This window comes from Maniola jurtina, chromosome 9 (genome assembly GCF_905333055.1).
Source record: "Maniola jurtina chromosome 9, ilManJurt1.1, whole genome shotgun sequence".
Lineage (NCBI taxonomy): Eukaryota > Metazoa > Arthropoda > Insecta > Lepidoptera > Nymphalidae > Maniola > Maniola jurtina.
The window spans coordinates 2700716-2727476 of record NC_060037.1 but is presented as its reverse complement, the minus strand read 5'-3'; the positions used below and the strand labels follow the sequence as shown (position 1 = coordinate 2727476).

Genomic DNA, 26761 nt, shown 5'->3' with positions numbered 1-26761 from the left:
ATTATGTCAAAAGTACGGTTTTAGTCTTTAACGACGTGTGGATCTGTGTATCTGTCTGTAGCATCGTAGTTCCTAAACTAATGAACCGATTTTAATTTAGTTTTTTTTTGTTTGAAAGGTGGCTTGATCGAGAGTGTTCTTAGCTATAATCCAAGAAAATTGGTTCAGCCGTTTGAAAGTATCAGCTCTTTTCTAGTTACTGTAACCTTCACTCGTCGGGGGTGTTATAAATTTTTAATTTACACTAGTTATCTTATCTAAATTAGTCTGTCTGTACTGTATGTCCTACAACTGGCAAAGGTATTTCTTCGATTTCTCCACAACTCCCTAGTCTGTGCCTCTTCCCCTATCTTCGCCTCGGCCTGCCACGCTGGCATAGATCGTTATGGGGTGTCCAAAAAGAGGTAGATTCAAAGAAGAGCTTTTATTTAAAATCCTCTGCGTTTGTTAGCATACAATTACTACAAAATTAGTATAGGCCTATCTAATATAATAGTAGTGGTAAATACCACCCTTAAATAAACAAATCAATAAAATTAAACACGGTAAATTAAACTTAATTAATTTTACGTTATTGGCATACAAGACGATACCACAAAGCCAGTCACTTGACACTGACTCACGCAACCAGAGCATGAAACCTCTAAAAAACAAACGTATTAAGTTAATATAATATTATCTATTTCACAACACACCCTTCCCGCATACCCACCTAATTTGTTAACCCCCGACCCAAAAAGAGGGGTGTTATAAGTTTGACGTGTGTATCTGTGTATCTGTGTATCTGTGTGTCTGTGTATCTGTGTATCTGTGTATCTGTGTATCTGTGTATCTGTGTATCTGTCTGTGGCATCGTAGCGCCTAAACGAATGAACCGATTTTAATGTACTTTTTTTTGTTTGAAAGGTGGCTTGATCGAGAGTGTTCTTAGCTATAATCCAAAAAAATTGGTTCAGCCGTTTAAGAGTTATCAGCTCTTTTCTAGTTTTATTGTAGAAAAGAAGGTTACATAAACGGTAGGTTCATAATATTATGTCAATTGACAAATGTCAAGCTGTCGAGATGGACGTTGCCAAAATACATAATTATTTATTTGAAAATGATGTTTTGGAAAACTCAGATACTTTAGATCGTAGGCGCGGAAAAGTCCAAGAAAATCAGTTCAGCCGTTCAGCCGTTTGAAAGTTATCAGGTATTTTCGGTCTTTTCTAGTTACTGTAACCTTCACTTGTCGGGGGTGTTATAAATTTTTAATTTACACTTGTTAATATAATGGGTCAAAAAGACCCAGCAGATTCTCTGCTTGTAAAATTTTAATTAAACCGGGCTTCGAGATCAATGCCTGTATTATTACCTACTTTTACTATAAATGCGAAAGTGAATTTATTTGTTGGTCTGTGGGGTTTCCCTTCAATCACGTCGCAACGGAGTAACGGATCGACGTGATTCTGGATGGATATTGGGTACAGTTAAAAACTTGATAGTAACGTAGACACTCGCTAAGAAAGGATGTTTAAAAATTAAAGCGCTAAGGGGAAAAATAGAGGTTTGAATTTTGCGTAGTACACGCGAACAAGTCACATAAGCTAGTCAAAAATAAGTGAGTGATATTTATTAATTTTTATTTTATAATTGATTTTGATTAAATATTTTACTTTAAGTAGAGATAAGCTGATTTAACTTAGCTACCTCTTAACATAGCTTCTAATAATATACGCCATTAGAATATCGATAAAAGGAAGTTTATTTCGCAGTATAAATTTATTGAATACTAAACGATTAAGTTGAACATTTTGTATCAGTAAATGGTCAATAAGTTAACTATTAGGTACGACAAACATTACATCAGTTAACATGAGAATAACAAGTGGGTCAAATGTGTCCGGTAGCGACTACTAGTGCCATAAAATATTATGTGACTGTTCAAGTGTTAAAAAGTCGTTATAAACTAATTTATGTCCACATTATGATAACTTCGCAATTCGCAAAGTCCTCGAGCGAATATCCTCGGGTTCGCATAAATTATGAAAATTATAGCGTATTTTCGGCAGATAAGGATATAATATGAGTGTGTTCATGTTTTATTATATGTGATTTTTGTAAGCTTACGCGTGAGTATAGGGTAAGTGATATATTTAAAACAAATTTATAACACCCCCGACGATCCAAAGTATCTGAGTTTTCCAAAACATCATTTTCAAATAAATAATTATGTATTTAGGCAACGTCCATCTTGACAGCTTGACATTTGTGTATTGACATAATATTATGAACCTAACGGTTATCTAACCTTTTTTCTACAAGAAAACTAGAAAAGAGCTGATAACTCTTAAACGGCTGAACCAATTTTTTTAGATTATAGCTAAGAACACTCTCGATCAAGCCACCTTTCAAACAAAAAAAACTAAATTGAAATCGGTTCATTCGTTTAGGCGCTACGATGCCACAGACAGATACACAGATACACAGATACACAGATACACAGACACACAGATACACAGATACACACGTCAAACTTATAACACCCTTCTTTTTGGGTCGGGGGTTAAAAACGGGGGGCGCACGCAATAGAAGTAATAAAGAATATAGTGTGCTGTCGTTGAGAAAACAACAACTCGGACACGCATTACCAATCTAAAAATCCATACTAATAACTAATATTATATATGCGAAATTGTGTGTGTCTGTCTGTCTATCTGCTAGCTTTTCATGGCCCAATAGTTTAACCGATTTTGATAAAAGGTACAGAGTTGACTTACATCCCGGGGAAGGACAGGCTCCTTTTCATCTCGGAAAATCAAAGACTTCCCACGGGATTCTTTAAAGCCCATCCGTTTAACCTATTTATACGAAATTTGGTTCAGAGGTAGCTTGCATCCCGGAAATTGACATAGGCATTTTTTTATCCCGGAAAATCAAAGTTCCCACGGGATTTAAAAAAAACGAAATCCACGTGAACGAAATCGCGGGCAACATCTAGTTATTAATATTGTTAGTAAAATTATTAAGTCAGATGAATAAAATACACGTTTTTGACTTTGATGTTGTGTTTGTGAAAATCTACCACCGTTTATAATGGATATGTGTTATTTTAGAACTGGATGCCATGGAACATGTTTTTAGTAATAAACAAGCAAGTAGTAGAAATACTTCTCATTTGTTTTTATTGTATATGGAAAAACACGAGCGTTCGAGAATTCCGTAGTTCCATCATAACATGTTATGCTTAGACGTATCACAATACAGTGGTGATAATTCAGTTGAACATTATCTAAACTAATGTCAGGTCTAAAAGCAGAACCTACTATCGTCTTAACGACAAATCCTGTGGAAAGCATACCTATAAACCTGCTACAATTTTAGAGAATTTGTACAACAGAATTAGTAGCACCAATCTCCTGAACATATTACCATAACTGACTGACTGACAGATAGTGTACAATTTAAACTGGTGGACTTAAAACGAGGAAATATTTCTTGAGTATCCTTGGTGTGTACCAAGGAAGGACTTACAAAAACAACGGGATCTTTAAAAAAAGTAAATATAAGCGGACGAAGTTGCGGGAATAACTAGTATTATTCCCGCGAAACTAAAGCTTTTTTCAACAAAGCCCTGGGCAAATATAAATCATGCCCTTATAAATAATTCACCTTTCAATCTTTCTTTTGAGCCCCTGGAGCATACAATAAACTGAATAAAACACCAGTTTTGACTTTTGATGAATCCTTTGTTCCTAAATATTTTGTGGTTTTCGGATTGTCAAAGAAAAAACTCGAAACCGGAGAAAGAAAATACAACATCTGATAATATTATTGTCGTAATCATAAATTCAATATGGCACATGTTCGAGATTTCAAATTACGTAATTAAGTCTATCTTGAATGAATAAGTTCAAAGAAGCTGTAAAAAGTATTCCTTGAAAATGCCTGACCTATAGTGGAATGATTTACAATCAAATTTTTTCCCGAGTAAAAACCCAATTAAAAGAGCTATTTTGGTACTTTACTAAATCGAATTTCAGAAAAAATATATTTTAATTTTTGTTACAACATTTAGTTCAGTTTCTTACAGCATTCTTTAGTTTACAATTACATCTTGATAGACCTTTGTTTTTTGACTTTAATCAGAAACCAGGATCAATATTGATCCTGTTTGGTTCGAAATATCACTTAGCACTTTAAAGTATCTGCATTCTCTGCCGATAACGAACTAAGGAAAACAATGTTGAACTCGTAAAGTCACAACTTTTTACGATGCAATAAAATATACTACATACTAAAACTGCTAAATTTTAAAACTAAAAGTGTCGATTTTAGTTTTAAAATTTAAAAAGTAAGAATATTTTATGGAAAACTTTATTGAAATCTCAGCAAATGTCTTTTGTTAGTCGTTTGAACACAGCCCACTAAATAAAGAAGCATTGGCCTATTTAAAAATCTGCTCCTTAAAGTTGAATCGACGTAAAGAACTCTTCTGTAAGTAAACCAGGTGGCACGGTGAAACGACCCATTTCGTGGGCCACAATATGTCCGTGTCCACGCTACAGGTCAGCGAGCAATACACGGATAACCTAATTTCGGGTTGACCTAGCAACATCTCTACTGACAATAGACATCAATTAGGTAATATACCACGAAAAAAAAACCTAGTTTAGAGATAGTAAAAGAAATTATGATTACAAAAAACGGGTGGCACCTAAGAACGTTGGAGGAGGAATACAGAGGAACGTCGATGACGTTCCTGATGATGACTCTGTTTATTCCCGGGAGACAGACACGCAACGACGCTATAGAAGCTTCGCTTCAAAAGATACAGGCTATTCATTAGTTGTTAGATTAAAAAAATTAAATATATCTATCAGGAAGCAAGCTCCAAATAAAGAAGCATCAGACATGTCGACAGACAAATCGACATGAAGAGCTCTCTAATAAGTAAACCAGGTGATACAGCGAAATGCCCTATTAAGTGGTCCACAACATATCCGTGTCCACGCTCCAGGTCAACGAGCAATACACAGGTGACCTAATTCCTGGTTGACCTAGCAACGTCCTATACTGACAATGGCCACAAAATAATATACTATCGAAAATAGTTTCCATTTTAGACAAAATAAAAGAAATAAGACGTAAAAAGAATGGTTGATCAACTCCAGTTACTAGTCCATACTATCCATACCAATATTATAAACGCGAAAGTGTGTCTGTCTGTCTGTCTGTCTATCTGACTGTCTGCTAGCTTTACACAGCCCAACAGTTTAACCGATTTTGATGAAACATACGGAGTTAGCTTACATCCCGAGGATGGACATAGACTACTTTTTATCCCGGAAAATTAACGAGTTCCCATCGGATTCTTCAAGGCCCATCCGTTTAACCGATTTATACGAAATTTAGTACAAAGGGAGATTACGTCCCGGAAATTGACATTGAATTGATAAACTTTTTATCCCTGAAAAGCAAAAAGTTCCCACAGGATTCATGACAACCTAAACCCACGCGGATGAAGTCGCGAGCATCATGCAAATAAACGTTTCCCTCTAGATTATTTCTTTGTACATCATTCTGGAATCCGGTTATCAAACTAATCAAAATTCTTGTGATGTTATTATCTCTAATAACTTTTGGCTAATTTTCTGATTCGATTATGTTATTATCTTTGATGAGACAAATTAAATAAATAGATGTAATTGCAAGAGAAAATTCTCAGGGAATTAACGTCACTTACAAAATGGTTCTATTTAAAATAGCTTTAAAGTTAACATACATAATATAATGCCTGCAATAGGTTTGCGGGAATGTCGATGGTTGAAAAAATTAAAAGAATTCTCCTATCTAAACATTTGAAAAACCCAATTCTTGGAGCAAACTAATGGATTAACTTCCATCATATAAACTGATATGTTACCATCAATTCAAGATCTATTAGTCACATCTAACATCTATTAGTTCTGCAAAAATCACTGCAGTGACTGACAGATCTAATACAATGACTGATGTTTGATGATAAATATCTGGATCTGGATAATCCTCTGCTCTTCCATCGTCCATCTGCTTATTCCGTTTATCCACCCTAAAACAGCCACCTACTAGGACAGCGGATTTTTATTTTTCTTATAACGGGCACACGTTTCTAAGCATATACCATAGGGTTTTGTTTTACGGTGGATTAACGGAACTGATGCAAGACCTATCATCTAAAAGGACCCTTAAGTTGAGTGTTGTTTACTCACAAACTTACGTATGTGTATCACAAGTACTATAGGCACCATAGTATATTATGCTCAAGTGCTTTACTTTATAGCTCAAAACAAGAGCTGTGCTTCATACTTTCAAAGACAAAGATATGTATGTATACGTTTGTCTATAACGCCCACTCTCGCTATTACATATCCGATGTGACCTATTTTTAGCTTCTGAGCTAAAAATGAAGTTTTCCTATATGTTTTTAGAAACCGAGTGTTTTCCATCCATTTCATCATGGGATTTTACGTGTTATTTTAGACTTTTTTTTCTAAGCCGTGTAATTTAGCTGTATTCAACATTAAACACCAATTTGTAGGGTTCCGTAGCAAAACAAGGAACTCTAATAATTTCGTCTGGTTCGTCTGTCCATCTGTCTGTGTTGAGTGACAGTCATTTTAAAAATAAACAATAAGAGCTGTAAGGTTGTTTAATACAGTTTTATAAATCTGCTACCTCTACACAGAGGATTAATAAAATAACTTCATGATTTTTTGAATGCTTTACAGTAAATTCTTTCTAAAGCTGAAATTCAACAGTTCCTTAATTTAAAAGCTAGGCACACAGTGTAACTTTTGGAAACAAACTCAATTAAAATTAACCCTTTCACTTAAAGAGAGGGTAAATCTGCCCTAGTTTCGGTGCCATGCACCCACAAAAGCGTCGGTATGATATTCAGCCCAGCCTTTATAAACTAGGCTTGCCTGTTAGATTTTCTTTATGAAATTAAAGTAGCCATGTTAGAAGGAAGTGGAAGAGGAAGTATACTCTTCTAACATATATACCCGGGATTTAACCAGGATCATATTTTTAACCGACTTCAAAAGGGGAGGAGGTTCTTAATTTTTTAGGGTTGCGTACCCGAAGTGTGCCAATGGAACCCTATTATATGTAGTGCAACTTGAGCATTGACGCGTTTGGATGGCGAATTGCGTGTGCACGTGATTGGTTGATACGTTGACTTTCGCTTCCCGGATTCGCCAAATTTTTCCCACTACGCTGCTTCAGGTCCAAATTGTTCGTCGGGCACTATATTAAGCTTCCGCTGACCGTCTTTCTATCTGTCAGCGGGCTTTATCTCGTGAACCACAATGTCAAAGTCAAATTATCTATTCAAATTGGGTATTATTGTACACTTTTTGATTGTCTTTTACTGTAATAGGTAGAGAGTGTTCACAGAATGTGTATTTCTATTCCCGCTATAACAACTCCTATTATAAAAATTTTAAAAATGGCCTTCATGAAAATTATAGCCGCTAATAGACAGATAGATAGACAGACGGACGGTCGAACGGACGGACAGAGGCAGGTTAGTATTAGCGTCCTGTAAAAATATGGCCCCTAAAAATTATTATTATGCTTTGTAGTTGCATTTGAAGTCGGCTATTTGAAAGGAAGATTGATAAAATACTTGCCTACTAACCGCAAGCTACACCGTGAAGGTCGTCAAAAATTGAATTAATTAAGTACGCGTACCTAATTATACTCGTTAAATTCTGACCACAAACTAGATTTAGATCTTAATTTAAAGTGTAATCACGATAAACTGACTGGTTATTAGCCTTGAGGAACCAACCGAGCTACTAGAACCTCAAATTAAATAACAACATTAAAGTTGCAAGCACACTGCCGCAAAAGGACTATTGGAGTCCTAAGGCGCAAGAATGGCGACCTCGCACGAAAAGTGCAGCGTTGGAAGACCCCCCGACACACGCGAGTCGCAGGGAGCCGCTGGATTCAGGCGGCGCAAGATTGTGGTGTATGAAGTCCCTACAAGAGACCTCTGTTCAAGAGTGGACGTTTATCGGTTGATAATGGTGATGTGGTTAATAACGTTAACAGCGGGTATAGCGGGCGGGTTGTCGGCTTTTTTTCAGCTACAATTATGTATAAAGGATTGTCACCTACAGAACCATTCTTCCTAGATAACGATTCATATCAGTGGTTATTAGAATCTAGACCAATGAATCGCGACTGCGTTCTCAAGTTCTAGGTTAATATTCTACGGCTATTCCTGTCGGGTCGCCGACCTCGTCCGGTCTCGGACTGCAGACTAGATATTATGTCGTAGGTATTAAGCTAACTATGATTAGGCTTTTTTTCTTTCCAATTACATATAACAATTTTTTTTTTAATTCTAAACTAAGTCTTGCCTAAGATTTCTTACGAGCGAGGATGGCCAAAGCCCTTCTCAGTAGTGAGATTTTCAGTATTATGATGATGATGATGATGACGAATAATGACGGCATCCGTACAAAATCTGAAGTAACGAGCAAATTGCAGAGCGTTGCTGGACAGTGGATACAAGACCGTGGACTGTCGAAATTTTTTCAAGAGACCTACGAGTATATTCAGCGGTGGGCGTCAATATTATAACGTTCTAAGAATGTATTTTTTTTTTAAATATATGAGCCTTGTATAGCGCCCGGCAAACAACTTGGACCTGAAACAGCGTAGTGGGAGAAAGTTGACGAATCCGGGAAGCGAAAGTCGACGTATTAAATCAATCGCGTGCACTCGCGCCGACTGATCAACCAATCGCGTGCATCCGCCATTCACCAGCCTATCGCGTCAATGCTCAAGTAGTTTGCCGGGAACTATACAAACAAATGGTAATCTTACCTAGATTACAATTTGTATGTACAAGTAGTACGTAGCCACTGTAGAGTGTAGACAATAGACTGTCACAATACAAGCAAGCAATTACAGTTTGAGAAATTGCCGGGGCGTGTATGAATGCCACGGCTCAACCATGTGATAACCATTGTTTACGAATGTAATTTAAGTTTCGTCTATTATTAGGAGTTCTTAGGTTCATCAGAAACGAAGTTTTCACTTTAAAGGCAAGTTTAAAAGTTAAAGATATAGGTTATTAAGTACATGAGAATCCAAAATATTTTATTTTTTTTACTTAGTATCAAACCCAATCTAAGTAATTTTATGAATACGAAGGCTAAAGGACCTGGAAAACCAGGCGCGAAGGAAGCTACCTGTTCCGGGCCTTTACAATTGTTTCCCGCATTCTTGAAGTCTACACGTCTTTCTGCATGCGTCTATCAGGCCGCGACAGACCAACAATAATTTTCATGAAGCACCCCGAGGGTTCGAAATTGGCCGAGACCACACTAACAAATCCCGACTTGAGTATATTTGTAAACAAGTTAAAACATACCCTGGTGCAAAAGGAGCAGCCGCAACCAGATATGACGGTGATTTTGTCCGGCGTAGCGTCTTCCAAGCACAGCTTGCAGTTGATCGGGGCGGTAGGTACGAAGACACCTCCAGCGCCATCCAGAGAATACCTGCAGACAATGAAATATGACTTTATAAGAGAATTATATAATTTTTAAAGAAACTAAAACAAAATCGGTCAAGTGCGAGTCGGATCGCACACGAAGGGTTCAGGTACCATCGTTTAAGAAATAACACTTAATTTTTCATTGCGGCCATTTTTAAATTTTTATTGCTTGTTGTTATAGCAGCAATAAAAATACAAATTATGTGAAAATTTCAACTTTCTACCTAATACGGTTCACGAGATATAGAACAGACAGACGGACGCAGACGAACGGACGGACAGCGGAGGCTTAGTAACAGGGTCCCGTTTACACCCTTCAGGTACGGATCCCTAAAACTGCTTCTACTTGATGTATCCCCTTTAGCCAAGTATACTTAAATGTTTTTTTGGAAGATGAAATAAAAAAGCTTCCTTAATGTGTTACAAATTGACGAGACACTGTTGAAGTCAACTGTTTATTGTACTAAATTTGAGTGATTTGATGAAAAGTTCCATCCTCCGTCTCCTAAGATTTTCATCAAAACTTCACCAAAAAAGATAAGCTAAATTACAGTTTTGAAATTTAAATTCCCATTAACAATAATAACAGTTCTGTTTGCATAGTTATTAACGTAATTATAACACAAAATTAAAAACTACCTACCTCAAATTAATGTTTACAATTGAACAAAAAAGACAGAGTTTTGAAATGAAGGCTCCCAAGGTAAATAGTGGTAATTTTATTCGACTGAATAATTTGCATAATGAATATTGCAACAATGACCCAAAACAAAAAATGCCATTCTATCACTCTAGTTACAAAACAAAAAAAGGTCATGAGTTGATAATTAAGTAACATAGGTTACTGTACTCAGGCTTTAATGCAATGAATACATTCGAAATCAAGGGCGATTAACTTAAAGACCTGGACGATGGCGTAGGCTACTTTTTATTCCGGGAAACCAAAATCCCGCGGGATTTTTCATGTGGAATAAGACGTGGCCATCAGCTAGTAATGTTGTGTCATAAAACAAAATAAATAGAAGTACTTAAATCTCTTTGGATGAAACCGATATGAAATTGTAGTAGATACTTAATGGTTTGGTGGAAAGCCATGAATCAAAAAAATATATACTGCAATAATGTCATAAAACCATAGATATGTCATAAAACAAAATAGATACAAAAAGGGATCACACAGTATAGTGACAATATAAGCAATTAACATGGGTTACTGCACTCGAGACAATGGCACAATCAACACTTTCGAAATGAAGGCCGATTCCATACAATATGTGGGAATCAGTGGCGTGCAGCTCATTAGAGGCGTAAAAGCACTGCTTAGCCTAATCGAATAAATCAATGCTTATCACTTATTATACAATCACTTCGTTGGTTGTCGTTACGCCAACTGCCAAGTGCCCCTGGGCCCTGAGGCTCTTACAGTGTGACGATAGCAGTCACCTCTGATTGGCCGATACTCTCTCACTATTGGCTGAAATGTATTCTTGCAGCAACAATTTATCATAAATTCAGCCTATCAGACGAAAAATGTCCTCTAATATCCTCCTCCTGTGGTGGTGGTGGAGGTGGTGTCTTCGTTATATTTTGAACTATAAGTAACTATTTCGTAAATCAAAAGCATCTTATTCGAAGTACTAAATATAATAAACCACCCTTACCCATACTTTCAGCTTAGATCAAACACCCGCTCAAAATATTCCACACCCTCTCGAAATACAATACATATTTCAACTCCACATCGCTAACGTACGAGTAACTGATAGCATTTCAGACACATGGTGTCATAATATACCGATTTCTTTGTTTTCTTTTTAGTCCATCTTCGATAGTGCCGGTAGCGATGGTATGATTTTGTAGTGTATGTATAACTAAATAACATAGCCACTGATATAGAGTAGAGGACCTCTAGGTCAATTAAGGATTTAATCCCAACAAAAGGACAGAAGAGGAATGGACCCTTTACAAACTTTCAGCTTTTATCAAGCACCACATCCAAATAATCCACGCACTCTCAGAATACAACTTCCGCGTCGTTACAACTCACGTAACATGTTGGACACGTGGTACTATGTGGTATCATACCGGTTTCTTTGTTTGGCTTTATTTCTTTGTTGTTTTCGAGTTATTTTAATTCAATTAAAGTTTCTCATTACCTGAGTGTGGATAAACATTTTAATTGGTTTAGATTTTTCCTCTAAGCTTTGTACTTATTATGTGTTATAACGTCAAATGATAGGAGTCATAGTGTTTAAGAGGGCTCTCTCCGTCACTCGTTTCATACAATCGTAGTTCCAATTTCATTTGAATATTAAGCAACAAAAGTCCATGAAATTTTGCAGACATATTCTAAAAGCTAATATCTATGTCTGTGGTTTTCCAGATTTCTGTTAAAATATTCGGTTTCAAAGTTACGCGGTCTTAAAAATTTTCATACAAATCTTTGAGCCCCTGTAATTTTAAAACTACATATTTTTAGAAAAATCTAAAACACCACAGAAACAGATATTAGTTTCTAGAATATGTCTGCAAAATTTCATGGACTTTGGTTGCTTAATATTCAAATGAAATTGGAACTACGATTGTATGAAACGAGTGACGGAGAGAGCCCTGTTAAATTAAACCATTGTTTTCATTAAATCATCAAACTTTATGTAAAGCTTGAGCTAAAAGTTTGATTATTCGACAGTTTTCAGAGTTCCAATCAGTTCCGTCCTTAATTAATTTAGGACAAAAGTTGTAAACACTGTTATGAGTACACTTACCTCAGTAATTTTTTTGTCAATCAATTACGTAAGCTACTTATTTGATTCCTGCATTATGTGTTTAAAAATTACTTATTTGAAATTAAAACAAATAAAATAAATAAAACCTAAAAGACCTAAAATGACACGAAAGGACTTACAAAAATATTTAACAGTTTTCAAGTAACAGAAAACGTTCGAACAAAACATTATTTTGTTTAACGGTTGTGGAAGGCACAGAAATAATGGGGTTCGGTTTCAGAACCTTGTAAGTTGTAACCAAAATTATATTCATGATATTGGCTTCTCTAACGCATGTTCGCCTCACGCAAGCCCGTCCCTGGTACAGACCTAATCTTGAACTTTTTAATAGACCCGGAAAAAGTAAATGGAAATACTGGTCTTATTTTCATGCTTCATATATTTGCAAAATAACTAATCTCGAAATCAGTAATAATACACTGAAAAATTTAAAAAGTCCCCGACACAAAAACCTCTATAAGAAAACTAGAAAAGAGCTGATAACTTTCAAACGGCTGAACCGATTTTCTTAGATTATAGCTAAGACCACTCTCGATCAAGCCACCTTTCAAAAATTTAAATTGCTGCCACCTTTCAAAAAAAATTAATTGAAATCGGTTCATTCGTTTAGGAACTACGATGCCACAGACAGATAGACAGATACGTGACACGTCAAACATATAACACCCCTCTTTTTGGGTCGGGGGATAAAAATATTTTTTTTAAAGAATATTAGCCACGTTAATATTTACTAATTAATACATATTTCCTTTTCCCCTCCAGCTAGGGTCCGAAAGTGTTAGAATAGCGACCTCGCACCGGTAATGGAAGCGTTGGCAAACTCGTCTCACTAAAAATTATAGTGCCTACTAGCATAGTAAGTAGTATGTAGTGCTAGTGGTTTGCGTAAACCAAATTCGTCACTTCTTATTATCACGTTATCTATGACTAGCGACCCGCCCCGGCTTCGCACGGGTGGACATTTATTTTTTAAGCTCTCTGAAAAAAAAAATCTATGGAAAAGTGGTTATAATGGCTAAAATATAAATGTTTGGTTTATACTATCGCGGACTTTTTTGTAGGCATTATTGAGTTCTACAACTTTTCTATAGAAGTCAACCATACATCTCTAACCATTTAGGCAGCGTTCGCGAGAATCGTTAACGTACGGCAGTTTTTTCGACGCCTTACTCCACAATTTTCACTACCACGAAAAATCCTATCTATTTTCCGGGATAAAATATAGCCTATACGGATTCGGAAGAATCCCTCTAAGTAATGGTAAAAGAAATTTTGAAATCGGTCCAGTAGTTTTTGAGCCTATTCAATACAAAAATACAAAGGTTTCCTCTTTATAATATTAGTATAGAAGTACCACGTATCGAAAGCCTACCGCCAACATCATCACTTACCTACTAGGGCTTGAGCTCCGGAGTTCCGCGTTTGGTGTACCTAATTCCGGAGCTTCGAACGATTACAACTTCGTTTGTAAAACCGGAGTTATTGTGAACATAACGGAGTTTCGATTTTCACATTTTTAGAAGAATGTTGAGGTTTTTCAGCGGTTACATATACAGCACAAAGTCTTTATACTTACTTATGAAATAATGTAAAACTTTTCCAATTTTATCAATGGAAAATATTAAAACTAAACGCATTATTTAGTCACATTCAATTTTTTTTTGTGAAGCTTGGAACTCCGGACTTGGAACACTGAGCATCAAAACCAGAGTCCGGAGCCGAATAATAGTCCGAGTTTTAAGCCCTATTACATACCATGCACTGTGAGATCGTAACTTGACATAAAATCTATACTAATAAATAAAATTGGAGTGTCTGTCTGTAATTTCGAAATAACTACCTCATATTAAGCTCATATGGTTATTTGAACGATACCATAACTGAATCACACGTTTTTAAAATTTTTGTCTGTCTGTCTGTCTGTCTGTCTGTCTGTCTGTCTGTCTGTCTGTCTGTCTGTCTGTCTGTCTGTCTGTCTGTCTGTTTGAAAAGGCTAATCTTTGGAACGGCTGAACCGATTTTGACGGGACTTTCACAGGCAAGTAGAGGATTGACCAGGGCGTAAAATAGGCTACTTTTTTAACCGACTTTTAAAAAGGGAGTTGTGTTTTTCTACCTATGTACACCGAAATCTCCGAGATTTCTGAACCGATTTGCGTAATTTCTTTTTTAATCGATAGAGGAACTTTGCGACATTGTTTCATAAAAAATTTGGAGTCCAACTCCTCAATCCTGATGCTGCAGGGGATCTGACCAATCCACGCGGGCGAAGCTGCGGGCATCAGCTAGTAAACAAATATAATAAATTCAAGAAAGCATGTCGCTATAGTTTGCGCTCTCAGCTGGCATTAAAATTTGAATATTTTTTTAAACATGATATTATTAAAAATAATGAAGACAGCGAGTTACCTTTGAACCGCGGAATTTTGATTGACCTCTGTATAACTATCCCATTCGTCATACAACGCGACACGCGATGCGGTTCATTATACCGATCATCAAGCAGCACGTTCACGAGTAGACATTGCCAGAGTGAATAAAAGAGGAAACTCTCAGTTTGATCCTGAAATCGACATCTGTCAAATATTAGGCTAGCGGTGACGTGAAATCAAAGAAAACTAGCCGTTTAATAGCCTATCTAGCGTCAAATATAAATAACATATGATGCCTGCCATTTAATAATATAAATAATAACATTTATTGTAATATTTTCATTAAAAAAAAAAATGCCTGCCACTGTAGGTAAAGCCTCGACATTTCGTTACAAGTTCCCTAACTATCGTGAACTCTACGACGCATAACAAGACAAAATAATACGTCAAAAAATAGCACAGACTTCGACCTCAAATCTCCACTTATTCTATGGCCTGATACTCTAGCAGAGGGGACCGTTGCTTATAGCTTGTCCCTCTCCAGAAGAGCATAGTTGCCTTTTGGCTCGTCTCATTAAGTCATAAACGTATGGAAGACGCAGGTACATACAAGTATTTAAAGCAATTAACACCTTGTTAAACTTGGTACAAATTTAATTCCATAACAGTGCCTTTGTCCCTTTGTTTTGTCATTTTGGATATCTGTCATTTTAAATCTTGTAGATAAGTCAATTTTTGCATGAACTGAAATTTTGGAATTGTAAATTGGAAAGTTCGACTTCAAATTGTATCGAAATGACATTGCCAGACACTCAAAATTTATAAAATGGAATATTTTGGTCACACATTACTTAAATTGGTATTTCTTGGCTTTAGCACGTATAGGATTATTGAATTCAATTGCCCAATTAAACGGTCGAATAAATAATAGTGACAGATTTCTAACACGAAAATTGTCAAAGCGTCTAATTTATTCTTCAGATAAAAATTACCAAGTAATTCGTAATTGAAATATCGGTCCTTATTTTACGTAAGACACGTCTAAAAATTAATTGCTAATTGAAAGTAAGGTTAGCTCAAAATATCAGATAGGTTAAACGTGGGTTAAACTTATAAACTATACATTAAATAAAAAATAAATTACAAAGAAAAGAAAAATATTACACACTTTGAACACTTCCACATCGAAATTAATCTTCAGAGATTAAGTATACAATCTGCATGGCAAAAATCGGTAAAGTGCGAGTAGGACTCGCTTAGGAAGGGTTCCGAACCATCGTACAAGAAATAACACTTTGTAATTGTTTTTAATTTACATGGCGGCAAATTTGAAATTTTTAGTATTTGTAGTTAAAGCGGCAATATTGTGAAAATTTTAGGTCTCTACCTATTATGGTTCACGAGATACAATCCGCTGACAGACGGATGGAAGGACGAACGGACGAACGGACAGCGGAGTCTTAATATTTGGGTCCCTTAAGCACCCTTCGGGTACGGAACCCTAGAAAGTAAAACGTGTTCTATTTGTTTTTCAACTTTATGATCTATTTTATTAAAAACACTTCAGAACTTGTAAAAGACGAGAGATAACGATCTTTTACAAGTTAGGACGTTCTCGTTTGTGCTTTGAAAGTGTTTTTAACACTTCAAAGTTCAAACGGATTGTCTACCAGCGCATCATTTTTCGTTATAGCGTTTTTAGAGTTCCGTATCTCAAGAGCAAAAAGGAACCCTTATAGGATCACTTTGTTGTGGTTGTTGTTGTGAAGAAGGAACCAGGGTCAGGTTTTGAGAGTAGGTACGTACTAGCACGGTTACAATGTCCAACATTGACTTACACCTGGCAAAGCAATTGCCAGCCTTATCTTACCCATGAACACGTATTCACTAGTCGGCAGGAAATATTGTATATCGATTAGAAAGAGATTTCGTCTTCGTAGAGCCTTGTCTCTATCACTCATACCTATGTGACGTTTTGTCGGTCTCAACGATAGAGACGACGCTTTACGAAACCGCTATCTCTTTCTACAGATCGATGTAAAATATTTCCTGCAGGGTACTGTAGCAATATCTACGTCTTTCATAATCATCATAATATTAACTTCTTAACACAACGATTATGGCCATAAACGGCAAAAGCGTAATATAGAATAACGACAGTATTACAAAGTCATAACACAATAATTAACCTTGAGTTGACACTTGACGCATCAGAATGCAAAATAACCAGTAAAACGCGTAAAATTACCAAACATGCATATAATAATATTATGTACGGTCATACAAAATATGGGACTAATATTATGGCATCATCATCAACCGCTTCGTGTCCACTATTGCAAACAGGACTCTTGTATTACATCAAATGTATTTTTTCTTTACTAGAGGATGCCCGCGGCTTCGCCCGCGTGGATTTCGGTTTTTTTTAATCCCGAACTCTTCAATTTTCCGACCTATGTCCTTCCCCGGGATGTATCATAAGTCTGTACCAAATTTTATCAAAATCGGTTCAATGGTTGGGCCGTGAAAACGTAGCAGACAGACAGACAGACAAAGACAGACAGACACACTTTCGCATTTATAATAATAATGATGAGCAAAAACGGTTCCGTAACGTCGTTCGTGAGATTGGGTGTCGGCCACACAAGGATGCCATACGCCAACGTTTACAGCTTCTCGCTGTTCTGTGGTACAACGGTGAAGGAGGAACAACATAAACAGTAAACACACCTGGATCCACCGGCGCCGGCGAGGGACAACAACGAAGAACAACGGGAGCAGACGGAAGGAGCGCGCAGTCGATTATGTGCTCTGATGGGTTCCGGAGCCTTCTCTCTGTCCGTCAGTGCGAGGACCGTTGAACATTTCCTGAGACCTGGCGGAAGAAATGCTATTGTTAACTTCCCACTGTCTAAGGCCAAACGGGATGATGAATAGATTTATAGTCCGTACAACGTACAAAATAACTTCTCACGCGCCACTTTAACTGTTTGGGTCAATTGTCATGTCAAAAGTACGGTCCATCTGAAAAATAAGAACTAAAATCGTTCTTTTGGCATGCCATTTGACACATAAAGTTAAAACGGCGCGTGAGAAGTAATTCTTTACGCATTATAAATTATCTTGTCGCATTGAAAGATTTCAAAACAGTGTGAACTTTAGCTTTCATTTAACCGTAATCAAGCCTAGAGGCTGGATTGCAGTAGAATGACAGCTACAATGTCACGATAATCACCTTTGATTGGTTAACACTCGCTGCCTATTGGCTACAAAGCATTGTTAGAACAAGAATACTATAAACTCAGTTAATCACAACACTTGCGATTGTAATAATGATTGATGCAGGTTTTTCGGAATCAACCTACAGTGTCTAGATTAGGTAATATATTATGGTTATTAGAGTCGAAGTTGTATGTAAAAGCTACTTATACGAATAAATCACGAGGATTACCACAATCGCAGAGAAGAAATAACTTTTGGAAAGTTAAACCAAGTGCGGGTGAAAGCAGTGAAGTGAGGTCATATTTTATTGTTTTGAAGCTTCGTACGGACTGGTTTCATTGCATGATGTATCTGTATTACGTTTTCTTTTATGTTTTTAAATATCGGCGCTTAACTAATCACTATCCATCACCATATTTATAATATTAGTATGGATATTTAGATGAATGTTCTTGCAAATGTATGATTAAGCTCCTAGCTTCTAGCAAACACTTCGCGTATGCTTACCTTCTAGCAAAGGTTGAGGTTGTGATAAGACCGAGTCTCTGGAAGCAGCTCTTCTGACTGGCTTCGCCGGTCTCGCTAAGGACTTGAGCCCTCCACTTAGGATAAGCTCGAGGGCCCGCCGACCGCCTGGTCCATTCGCGCCTGCTCCCATCTGAGAACAAAGAGAGACACAAATTAATAGGCTTCTACAATTACTCATTCAAGACAAAATATAGAGCAGAAGAATTCTGGGACGGAAAAAGAAATCCTGGATAAAGAACCTCGACTATTGGCTTCCTGTCTCGTTATAACTGTTTGTTATGATTTGTTTGGAAATCTTTGAGTCTGTGTGATTTTCAAAGTACACATTTTTACAGAAATCTGGAAACCACAGACGGATATTTGTTTCTAGTACTTGTCTACACATTGAGTTTGATTGGTTGATATTCAAATGAGAACCAAACTACGATTGTATGTTGTAGATTGTAGGGATATTTCTCTTAAATCAGAGCGGATGGATATACGTTTTATAGATCTAAGCCTGTAAGTTATTCCGAAGTACTTAGTACAGTGGAATATTTTTGAAGTTTAGTTTGTCGATTTTGCATTCCATTCCAACGCCCAATGATTTCCTCATTCAACAAGAATTTGTTTATTATTGTAACAAGCTAGTTTAAATTCATATTCAGAAATAGCATCTCAATAATAAGGAAGGCCCAGTTCTAAGTAAAGAACGAACGACTGGTATTTGCAATTTAAATACAATAACCGTCAATCCGAACTGTAAACTTTCGCATTGAATATTCATGCTCAGATCAATACAATGTACAGGAGTTAGACCGTAAAGACCGTAACTACGATCTTTAGAAATGGTGGAGCATGTCGAAAAGGCACACATACTCGCATGTTGTAAACGACATGTTTGCAGGCGAGATTACCTAAAAGTAAGGGAAGAGTCATACATAATATTATTTGTAAAACGAGAAGGCATCAGGTATACGAGCGGTTTATATCCTTGCAAAATTATTTTTTACTAGCTGATGCCCGCAGCTTCGCCCGCGTGGATTGGTCAGATCCCCTGCAGCATCAGGATTGAGGAGTTGGACTCCAAATTTTTTATGAAACAATGTCGCAAAGTTCCTCTATCGATTAAAAAAGAAATGACGCAAATCGGTTCAGAATTCTCGGAGATTTCGGTGTACATAGGTAGAAAAACAGAACTCCCTTTTTGAAAGTCGGTTAAAAAAGTAGCCTATGTTACTCCCTGGTCAATTCTCTACTTGTCTGTGAAAATCCCGTCAAAATCGGTTCAGCCGTTCCCAAGATTAGCCTTTTCAAACAGACAGACAGACAGACAAAATTTTTAAAAACGTGTGATTCAGTTATAGTATCGTTCAAATAACCATATGACCTTAATATGCGGTAGTTATTTCGAAATTACAGACAGACACTCCAATTTTATTTATTAGTATAGATGAGATGCCTTTAAAATCGGAGAAGTGACAAGTCAGTTATAATGCAATTATTATCACTTCGCGTCTATCTTTGATCAGCGGTTAATTCAATTCAAAGCCTGGGTCACGAGAACACCGAAGCAATCTACCGCGATTCAAGCAGCGACGTCTGCCAAGGTCAAGGTCCCCTACTTGGGGACCCCGTGGGCGACAACTGCAGACTGCCCGGAGCTCCCCTGCCAGGTCATTAGCCACAGCCAACAATATCCCCGAAGAGAAATTATTATTAGCCATGTTACCGGGCCGCACCGGCCCTAATACGGCTCTTCCCCTCGGACTCCTCCAAAAGGGACCAGCAGCACCCAGGCACACTGGGAAGTTGTCAATAGAGCGAAAATTAATGAACAAGACTCAATCGTCTCCTCAACAAACTAAAACACTAAAGTCTTGAACCAATTAAGAAAATTAGTTCATACTATAATCCTAGATTGCTCCTTCAAAAGTTGAAAACTAAAGTTTGGAACCACTTTACACAGTCTAGACATTTTCTAGTCTCTTAGTCTAGACATACGTGCAAAACATGAACCTAATCAATATTGACAATATGTTGCAGTGTTCCAATCTAACTTCATCATTATTCCATCATCACAGCTATGTGGTTGAATACAACAGAAATCATTGGCCAGACCTACGTCAGTTGACTTCTAAAATAAATGTAAAATTCAGTTTGACGTAAGATTGTACGCACCTAAAGTCGTGATTTGTTTCTATTTGTCATGATTTCATAAACGACTAGATGAAGCCCGCGACTTCGTCTGCGTGGGTTTAGGTATTTAAAAGCCCGTGGGAGCTCTTTGATTTTCAGGATAAAAATGTCAGTTTCCGGGATGCAAGCTACCTCTGTAGCTTTCATATAAATCGGTTAAACGGATGGGCCTTTAAGAATCCCGTGGGAACTCTTTCATTTTCCGAGATAAAAAGTAGCTTATGTCCTTTTCCCGGGACGTAAGCTAATTTTGTACAAAATTTCATAAAAATCGGTGAAACGTTTGGGCCGTTAAAAGCTAGCAGATAGACAGACACACTTTCGCATTTATTAGTATGGATGGATGGATGGATGGATGGATGGACGGATGGATGGGTTATGTAATAAACAGAATTTTGGTGGGTGTACTCAGTCACGTAGTGGAATCATCAATTATTATCAAAACTTAGTATTTAATTAATTTTAATCTATTAATAGCAATACGACGACGGGTAGAGAATTGATTAGTCTTGTCCTTGAAAATTACACGTTTGTCTGTAGCTAGAGTCGCGGGTAAAAGCTTGTGGCAATAAACGCAATCATGCGCTAATTGCAATTGCAGCAATAAGTTTTTATATCTAAGAACGATTGCCGTCTGTTCTCGAAAATTTGTCAAAGAGAAACTTTGCAGTGAACTAAATTAGTTTTTAACTCTGACAGGAGTTGAAATATAACAGAGAACACTTGAGGCGATTTTCCGTGGTTTCAACCGGTAGATTTTCATTGCTGGACATAAGACTCTTGCAGGGATGTATGCGGGGTACATCACCTTGTGCCCTACGGTTCCCAGCGCTTTGCTAGAGATCGGCATCCACCTAGTGGACGGCCGCACACGCAGCGTATTTTTTTAATTTTCCATTCAGATACAAGTTAGCCCTTAACTGCAATCTCACCTGGTGGTAAGTGATGATGCAGTCTATGATGAAAGCGGGATAGCCTGGAAGGGATATGGCAGTTTTTATTAAATCCATATCCCTTTGGATTCTACACGGCGTCGTACCGAAACGCTAAATCGCTTGGCAGCATGGCTTTGCCGCTAGGGTGGTAACTAGCCACGGCCAAAGTTCTCTTATCAGACCAGATCAGATTTAGAAATTATAAAATTCTAAACCCTTACCGGGAATCAAACTCGGGGTCTTCCACTAATAAGACCACAGCGCTTACCACTGCGCCAGGTATAGGTCGTCATCCAAGCATCTATAAGTTCTTCGGGTTATGTGCCACGATATATACTGCGACTCATAACCCAATGGGTTACTCTGGTTCTTTTACGGATCTTTCCATCCCTGTGAGGATTATGTTCACCTAAGCGCGCTTGTCTATAAAGGATAACTATGGCACTCCACAAACCTGGCATTGGTTCCCTTGACCTCTAATTGGCTTCTACGCTCAATCGCTTGACGTTAGTGGCGAAGGTTGGTTTACTGACCTATGCTTAGAATAGACTGGACCTATGTCAACGTTGCTTAGCCAACTTAGGTATGTTTAATATAAAATTGTTATGACATAATTATTATTTATAATTAATTGTTTCCTTTAAGCTATAAATAAAAGAAACTCAATCCTATGTAAACTGTAACAGGAGAGTTTATCAAGCGACAACCATATTTGCAGAAGCAAAACATTCGAGCAAACATTTATCTTGCGAATCACGTTTAATAAATAAACATGTAGAGGCCGGCATGTACCTACATACGGAAGACCTCATTGATTGAACTATACATATTATTGTTATAGTTAACTGACTTTTTTATCTATGATATATTTGCGCTTGGTTATAATCTTTAGGAGTCTTTGAATAACATAAGCATTGAAACTTGAAGTAAATATGCCATTAAGTATGGACACAGTTCAAGACAGTTGGAGAAATTGCAACAAAACATCGACGTCACGGGCAGGCGTCAAATGTTACGGTCTACATTTGACTGTAAGTAGGCTATGACTATTTTACTTTGATTTCACGTCACCCATAGCCTAATATTTGACATCGTCGATTCAGGATCAAACCGAGAGTTCACTCACTTTAGTTCACTCTGGTATGGATTAGATCTTAGGGATAGGCAAACGTCGTGATTTTCTTACGCCCGTTTTCAATATTACAGAATACAGATAGTGAATATTGAAAACCACTTGGTAATGGACATTTATTATCTGGCGATCGTTAAAGTACCTTGGGGGACGAACGTTAAAAAGGCTGGAAGGTGGTTTTTCTTAGCTACTGGGAAATGGCAAACTAGACTTGCCAGTTGGGCCGTAATGGCATTTTGTCAGACTCAAGACAAGCATGTCTCCTCCCCTAAGCCGTCTTTCTCGTGCGGTGGGGGCAGACCTTTCTGCATACGACTCGATCAGGAAGTACCAGCTGGAGTGGTGAGTCTGAAGTCACTAAGTGTACGGGATTTCGAATCTTAGTTTAAACTATATTATCTGTAACGCTGTTTGATTTCAAAAAATAAATTAAATAAAAATAAATAGTAATTTTATTTAGCAGATGTTAGAGATAATAACCGGGAACGATGGCGAGGCTCCCAGGTATTTTTTAGGCAAAACAATCAAGCAATAACAAGTGTAAGTAAATTAAAAATTAATAACACCCCCGACAAGTGAAGGTTACAGAAACTAGAAAAGAGGTGATAACTTTCAAACGGCTGAACCAATTTTCTTGGATTATAGCTAAGAACACGCTCGATTAAGCCACCTTTCAAACAGAAAAAACTAAATTAAAATAGGTTCATTAGTTTAGGAGCTACGATGCCACATACATACACAGATACACACGTCAAACTAATAACACCCCTCTTTTTGGATCGAGTGTTAACAAGAATCAACAAGTGTAAATTAAAAATTTATAACACCCCCGACGATCCAAAGTATCTGAGTTTTCCAAAACATCATTTTCAAATAAATAATTATGTATTTAGGCAACGTACATCTTGACAGCTTGACATTTGTCTATTGACATAATATTATGAACCTAACGGTTATCTAACCTTCTTTTCTACAAGAAAACTAGAAAAGAGCTGATAACTCTTAAACGGCTGAACCAATTTTTTAACCGACTTCCAAAAAAGGAGGAGGTTCTCAATTCGTCGGGATCTTTTTTTTTTTTTTTATATATTTTTTATGTATGTTCCCCGATTACTCAAAGACCCCAGGACCGATTTGGAAATTATTTTTTTTGTTTGAAAGGGTATACTGTGCAGGTGGTCCCATATAAATTTGGTGAAGATCTGATGAATATCTTCGGAGATGGAGAACAGAACTCCTCAATGGATAGGAGCAAATTGCTCGCGATCAGTGTAATAGCTTAGTAAACAGTAGGGTTTTAACTGGGCACAGCATATTATAGTACAGTAGGGCCACTAAAAATTGTGAAATAAAAAATTTTCAAAAGAAAAATAAAACCGACTTCAAAAACGACAAACACTAAAAAGTAAAAAATAACTTTTGTTTAGCTACACGTGTAATGCACCTAGGTATGAAGTCGGGCGAGCTTCACTCTTGGATTTCTAATTTTGTTTTAATATGCTCGCTCGACTTCATACCTAGGTGCATTACACGTGTAGCTAAACAAAAGTTATTTTTTACTTTTTAGTGTTTTTTAGATTATAGCTAAGAACACTCTCGATCAAGCCACCTTTCAAACAAAAAAAACTAAATTAAAATCGGTTCATTCGTTTAGGCGCTACGATGCCACAGACAGATACACAGATACACAGATACACAGATACACAGACACACAGATACACAGACACACAGATACACACGTCAAACTTATAACACCCCTCTTTTTGGGTCGGGGGTTAAAAATAGATCATTAGTAGTCAATAGCAGCGCTCAACAATCGACATGTTAAACGTAGTATAGGTACGTACCTATATCGGTGAAACGTGATGCGACTGTGAAAATGGAGGAAAAATATCTTTATCGGTCAACAGATGGACAGAGCACAGGCGCCGATATGCTGGCGCTCACGTTTTTACAGATAAATGGTATCAGTTTTAATAAAATATGTTTACATTTTATTAATTATTATTTATCTAAGTACCTACAAACTGTATAAATATACAAGTGCTAGTTTAAGTTAAATAAAGACGACAGTAGGTAAACTAATTTGTTTTTTTAACCCCCAACCCAAAAAAAGGGATGTTATAAGTTTGACGTGTGTATCTGTGCATCTGTGTATCTGTCTGTGGAATCGTAGCTCCTAAACTAATGAACCGATTTTATGAAACAAGCTGAAGTGGCAATGGGCAGGCCATGCCTGTCGTAGAGGCGATGGCCGTTGGAGCCGGAAAGTCGTTGAGTGGGGACCGCGTATAAGCAAGCGTAATGTGGGCCGCCCTCCAGCACGATGGACTGACGATATAATAAAAAGCGGCTGGCGGGAAGTGGCTGGATGAGGATCGGGTGTGGTGGCGCTATTTAGGGATGCCCTATTTCCAACAGTGAACGTCCACAGGCTGATAATGATGATAATGATGATGATGAAGTATTTTAACTTATAAATAGTATTTAAGTGTCCATCAAAATGACTAATTCAAGTACAAATAGGTATAATGTATCATAATAATGTTATTAAACTTATTAAATAATGTGTCATATCACATATTATGTTTATCTCAAGGTTATCTGTAAATGTGATCGTATCTCTGCCCCAAAATATTCAATTACTGCTACTGATGTTATCTTCTAACAAATGGTCGTCGTTTTCATAATATATAGAACAGGGGCGTGGAAGCAGTCGATAGAAGCAGGCATCGAGCCAAAAAGTGCTGTCATGTCTTCGGAAACAATTTATTTGTAAGGCATCCATTAGACGATAGCACAGTTCACGACAGTTAGGGAACTTTTAACAAAACCTCGAAGCTTCGCCTGTATTAGCAGGCGTCAAATGTATAGTACGCTACAGATCAAGATAATGTTTGACGTGTGTATCTGTATATCTGTGTATCTATGTATCTATCTGTTACATCGTAGCTCCTAAACGAATAAACCGATTTTAATTAAGTTTTTTTTGTTTGAAAGGTGGCTTGATCGAGAGTGTTCTTAGCTATAATCCAAGAAAATCGGTTCAGCCGTTTGAAAGTTATCAGCTCTTTTCTAGTTACTGTAACCTTCACTTGTCGGGGGTGTTATAAATTTTTAATTTACACTTGTTTATTTTGCCGTCGTGCCACTATCTGTACAGGCCTTTAGGGTCCTGAGTTCTACCAAGTTATTCCCATCTACAGTTACAATCGCATTGTTATTATAACGGATCCCAAAGCGGCCCTTTAAAGTACGCAATGATGGAAAATAAACACTCCGAGTTCTGACGCAGAATTTCAGTAGGTAGGTATTAAGTCAGCAGCTACCATAAACGTTTTAACAGGGCTCTCTCCGTCACTTATTCCATACAATCGTAGTTCCAATTTCATTTGAATATTAAGCAACCAAAGCCCATGAAATTTTGCAGACATATTCTAGAAATAGAAACTAATATCTGTGCCTGTGGTGTTTTTAACCCCCGACCCAAATAGAGGGGTGTTATAAGTTTGACGTGTGTATCTGTGTATCGATGTATCTGTCTGTGGCATCGTAGCTCCTAAACTAATGATCCGATTTTAATTTAGTTTATTTTGTGTGAAAGGTGGCTTAATCGAGAGTGTTCTTAGCTATAATCCAAGAAAATTGGTTCAGCCGTTTGAAAGTTATCAGCTCTTTTCTAGTTACTGTAACCTTCACTTGTCGGGGGTGTTATAAATTTTTAATTTACACTTGTAGAAAATAAACTTTGCTCACTTCACTCAAGCTTATAACATGCTGCATATTACTTTAAGTAACGTACTATAAAAACGTTATCTGTGTAAAGTACCTAGTCTGTGAACTGATTGACTTTAATATGATTAACGTTCTAACTGTTTTGTCTTGTGATGTTGGTTTTCTCTGAGACTGGGGTTGAAATCTATAGAGCACACTTTGACTTTGCTTAGGAAGTTTCAGTTAAAACGAGACAGATTTATGCCAGCGGTATAACGCTGTCTCGTTTTAACAGTGTCTTAAGTCTGAGCAAAATCAAAGTGCGCTCTATAGATCTCAGCCTCAAAACAAGCCCG

The 26761-nt window shown here is 37.1% G+C and overlaps 1 protein-coding gene across 2 annotated transcripts in view; it reads right to left on the bottom strand.

The window, feature by feature from the left end:
• Nucleotides 1-26761, bottom strand: part of LOC123868392 — a 127576-nt gene that overhangs the window by 47726 nt on the left and 53089 nt on the right. For both annotated transcript variants that reach the window (XR_006796639.1, XM_045910899.1), the window contains exons 4-6: nt 18426-18576; nt 17427-17571; nt 9413-9542 (exon numbers count right to left, since the gene is read on the bottom strand). Coding sequence is in view for 1 of the 2 variants with exons in the window: in XM_045910899.1 (XP_045766855.1) it covers nt 9413-9542; nt 17427-17571; nt 18426-18576 (426 nt within the window). In the remaining variant the exon portion in view is untranslated. The remainder of the gene's footprint in view (nt 1-9412; nt 9543-17426; nt 17572-18425; nt 18577-26761) is intronic.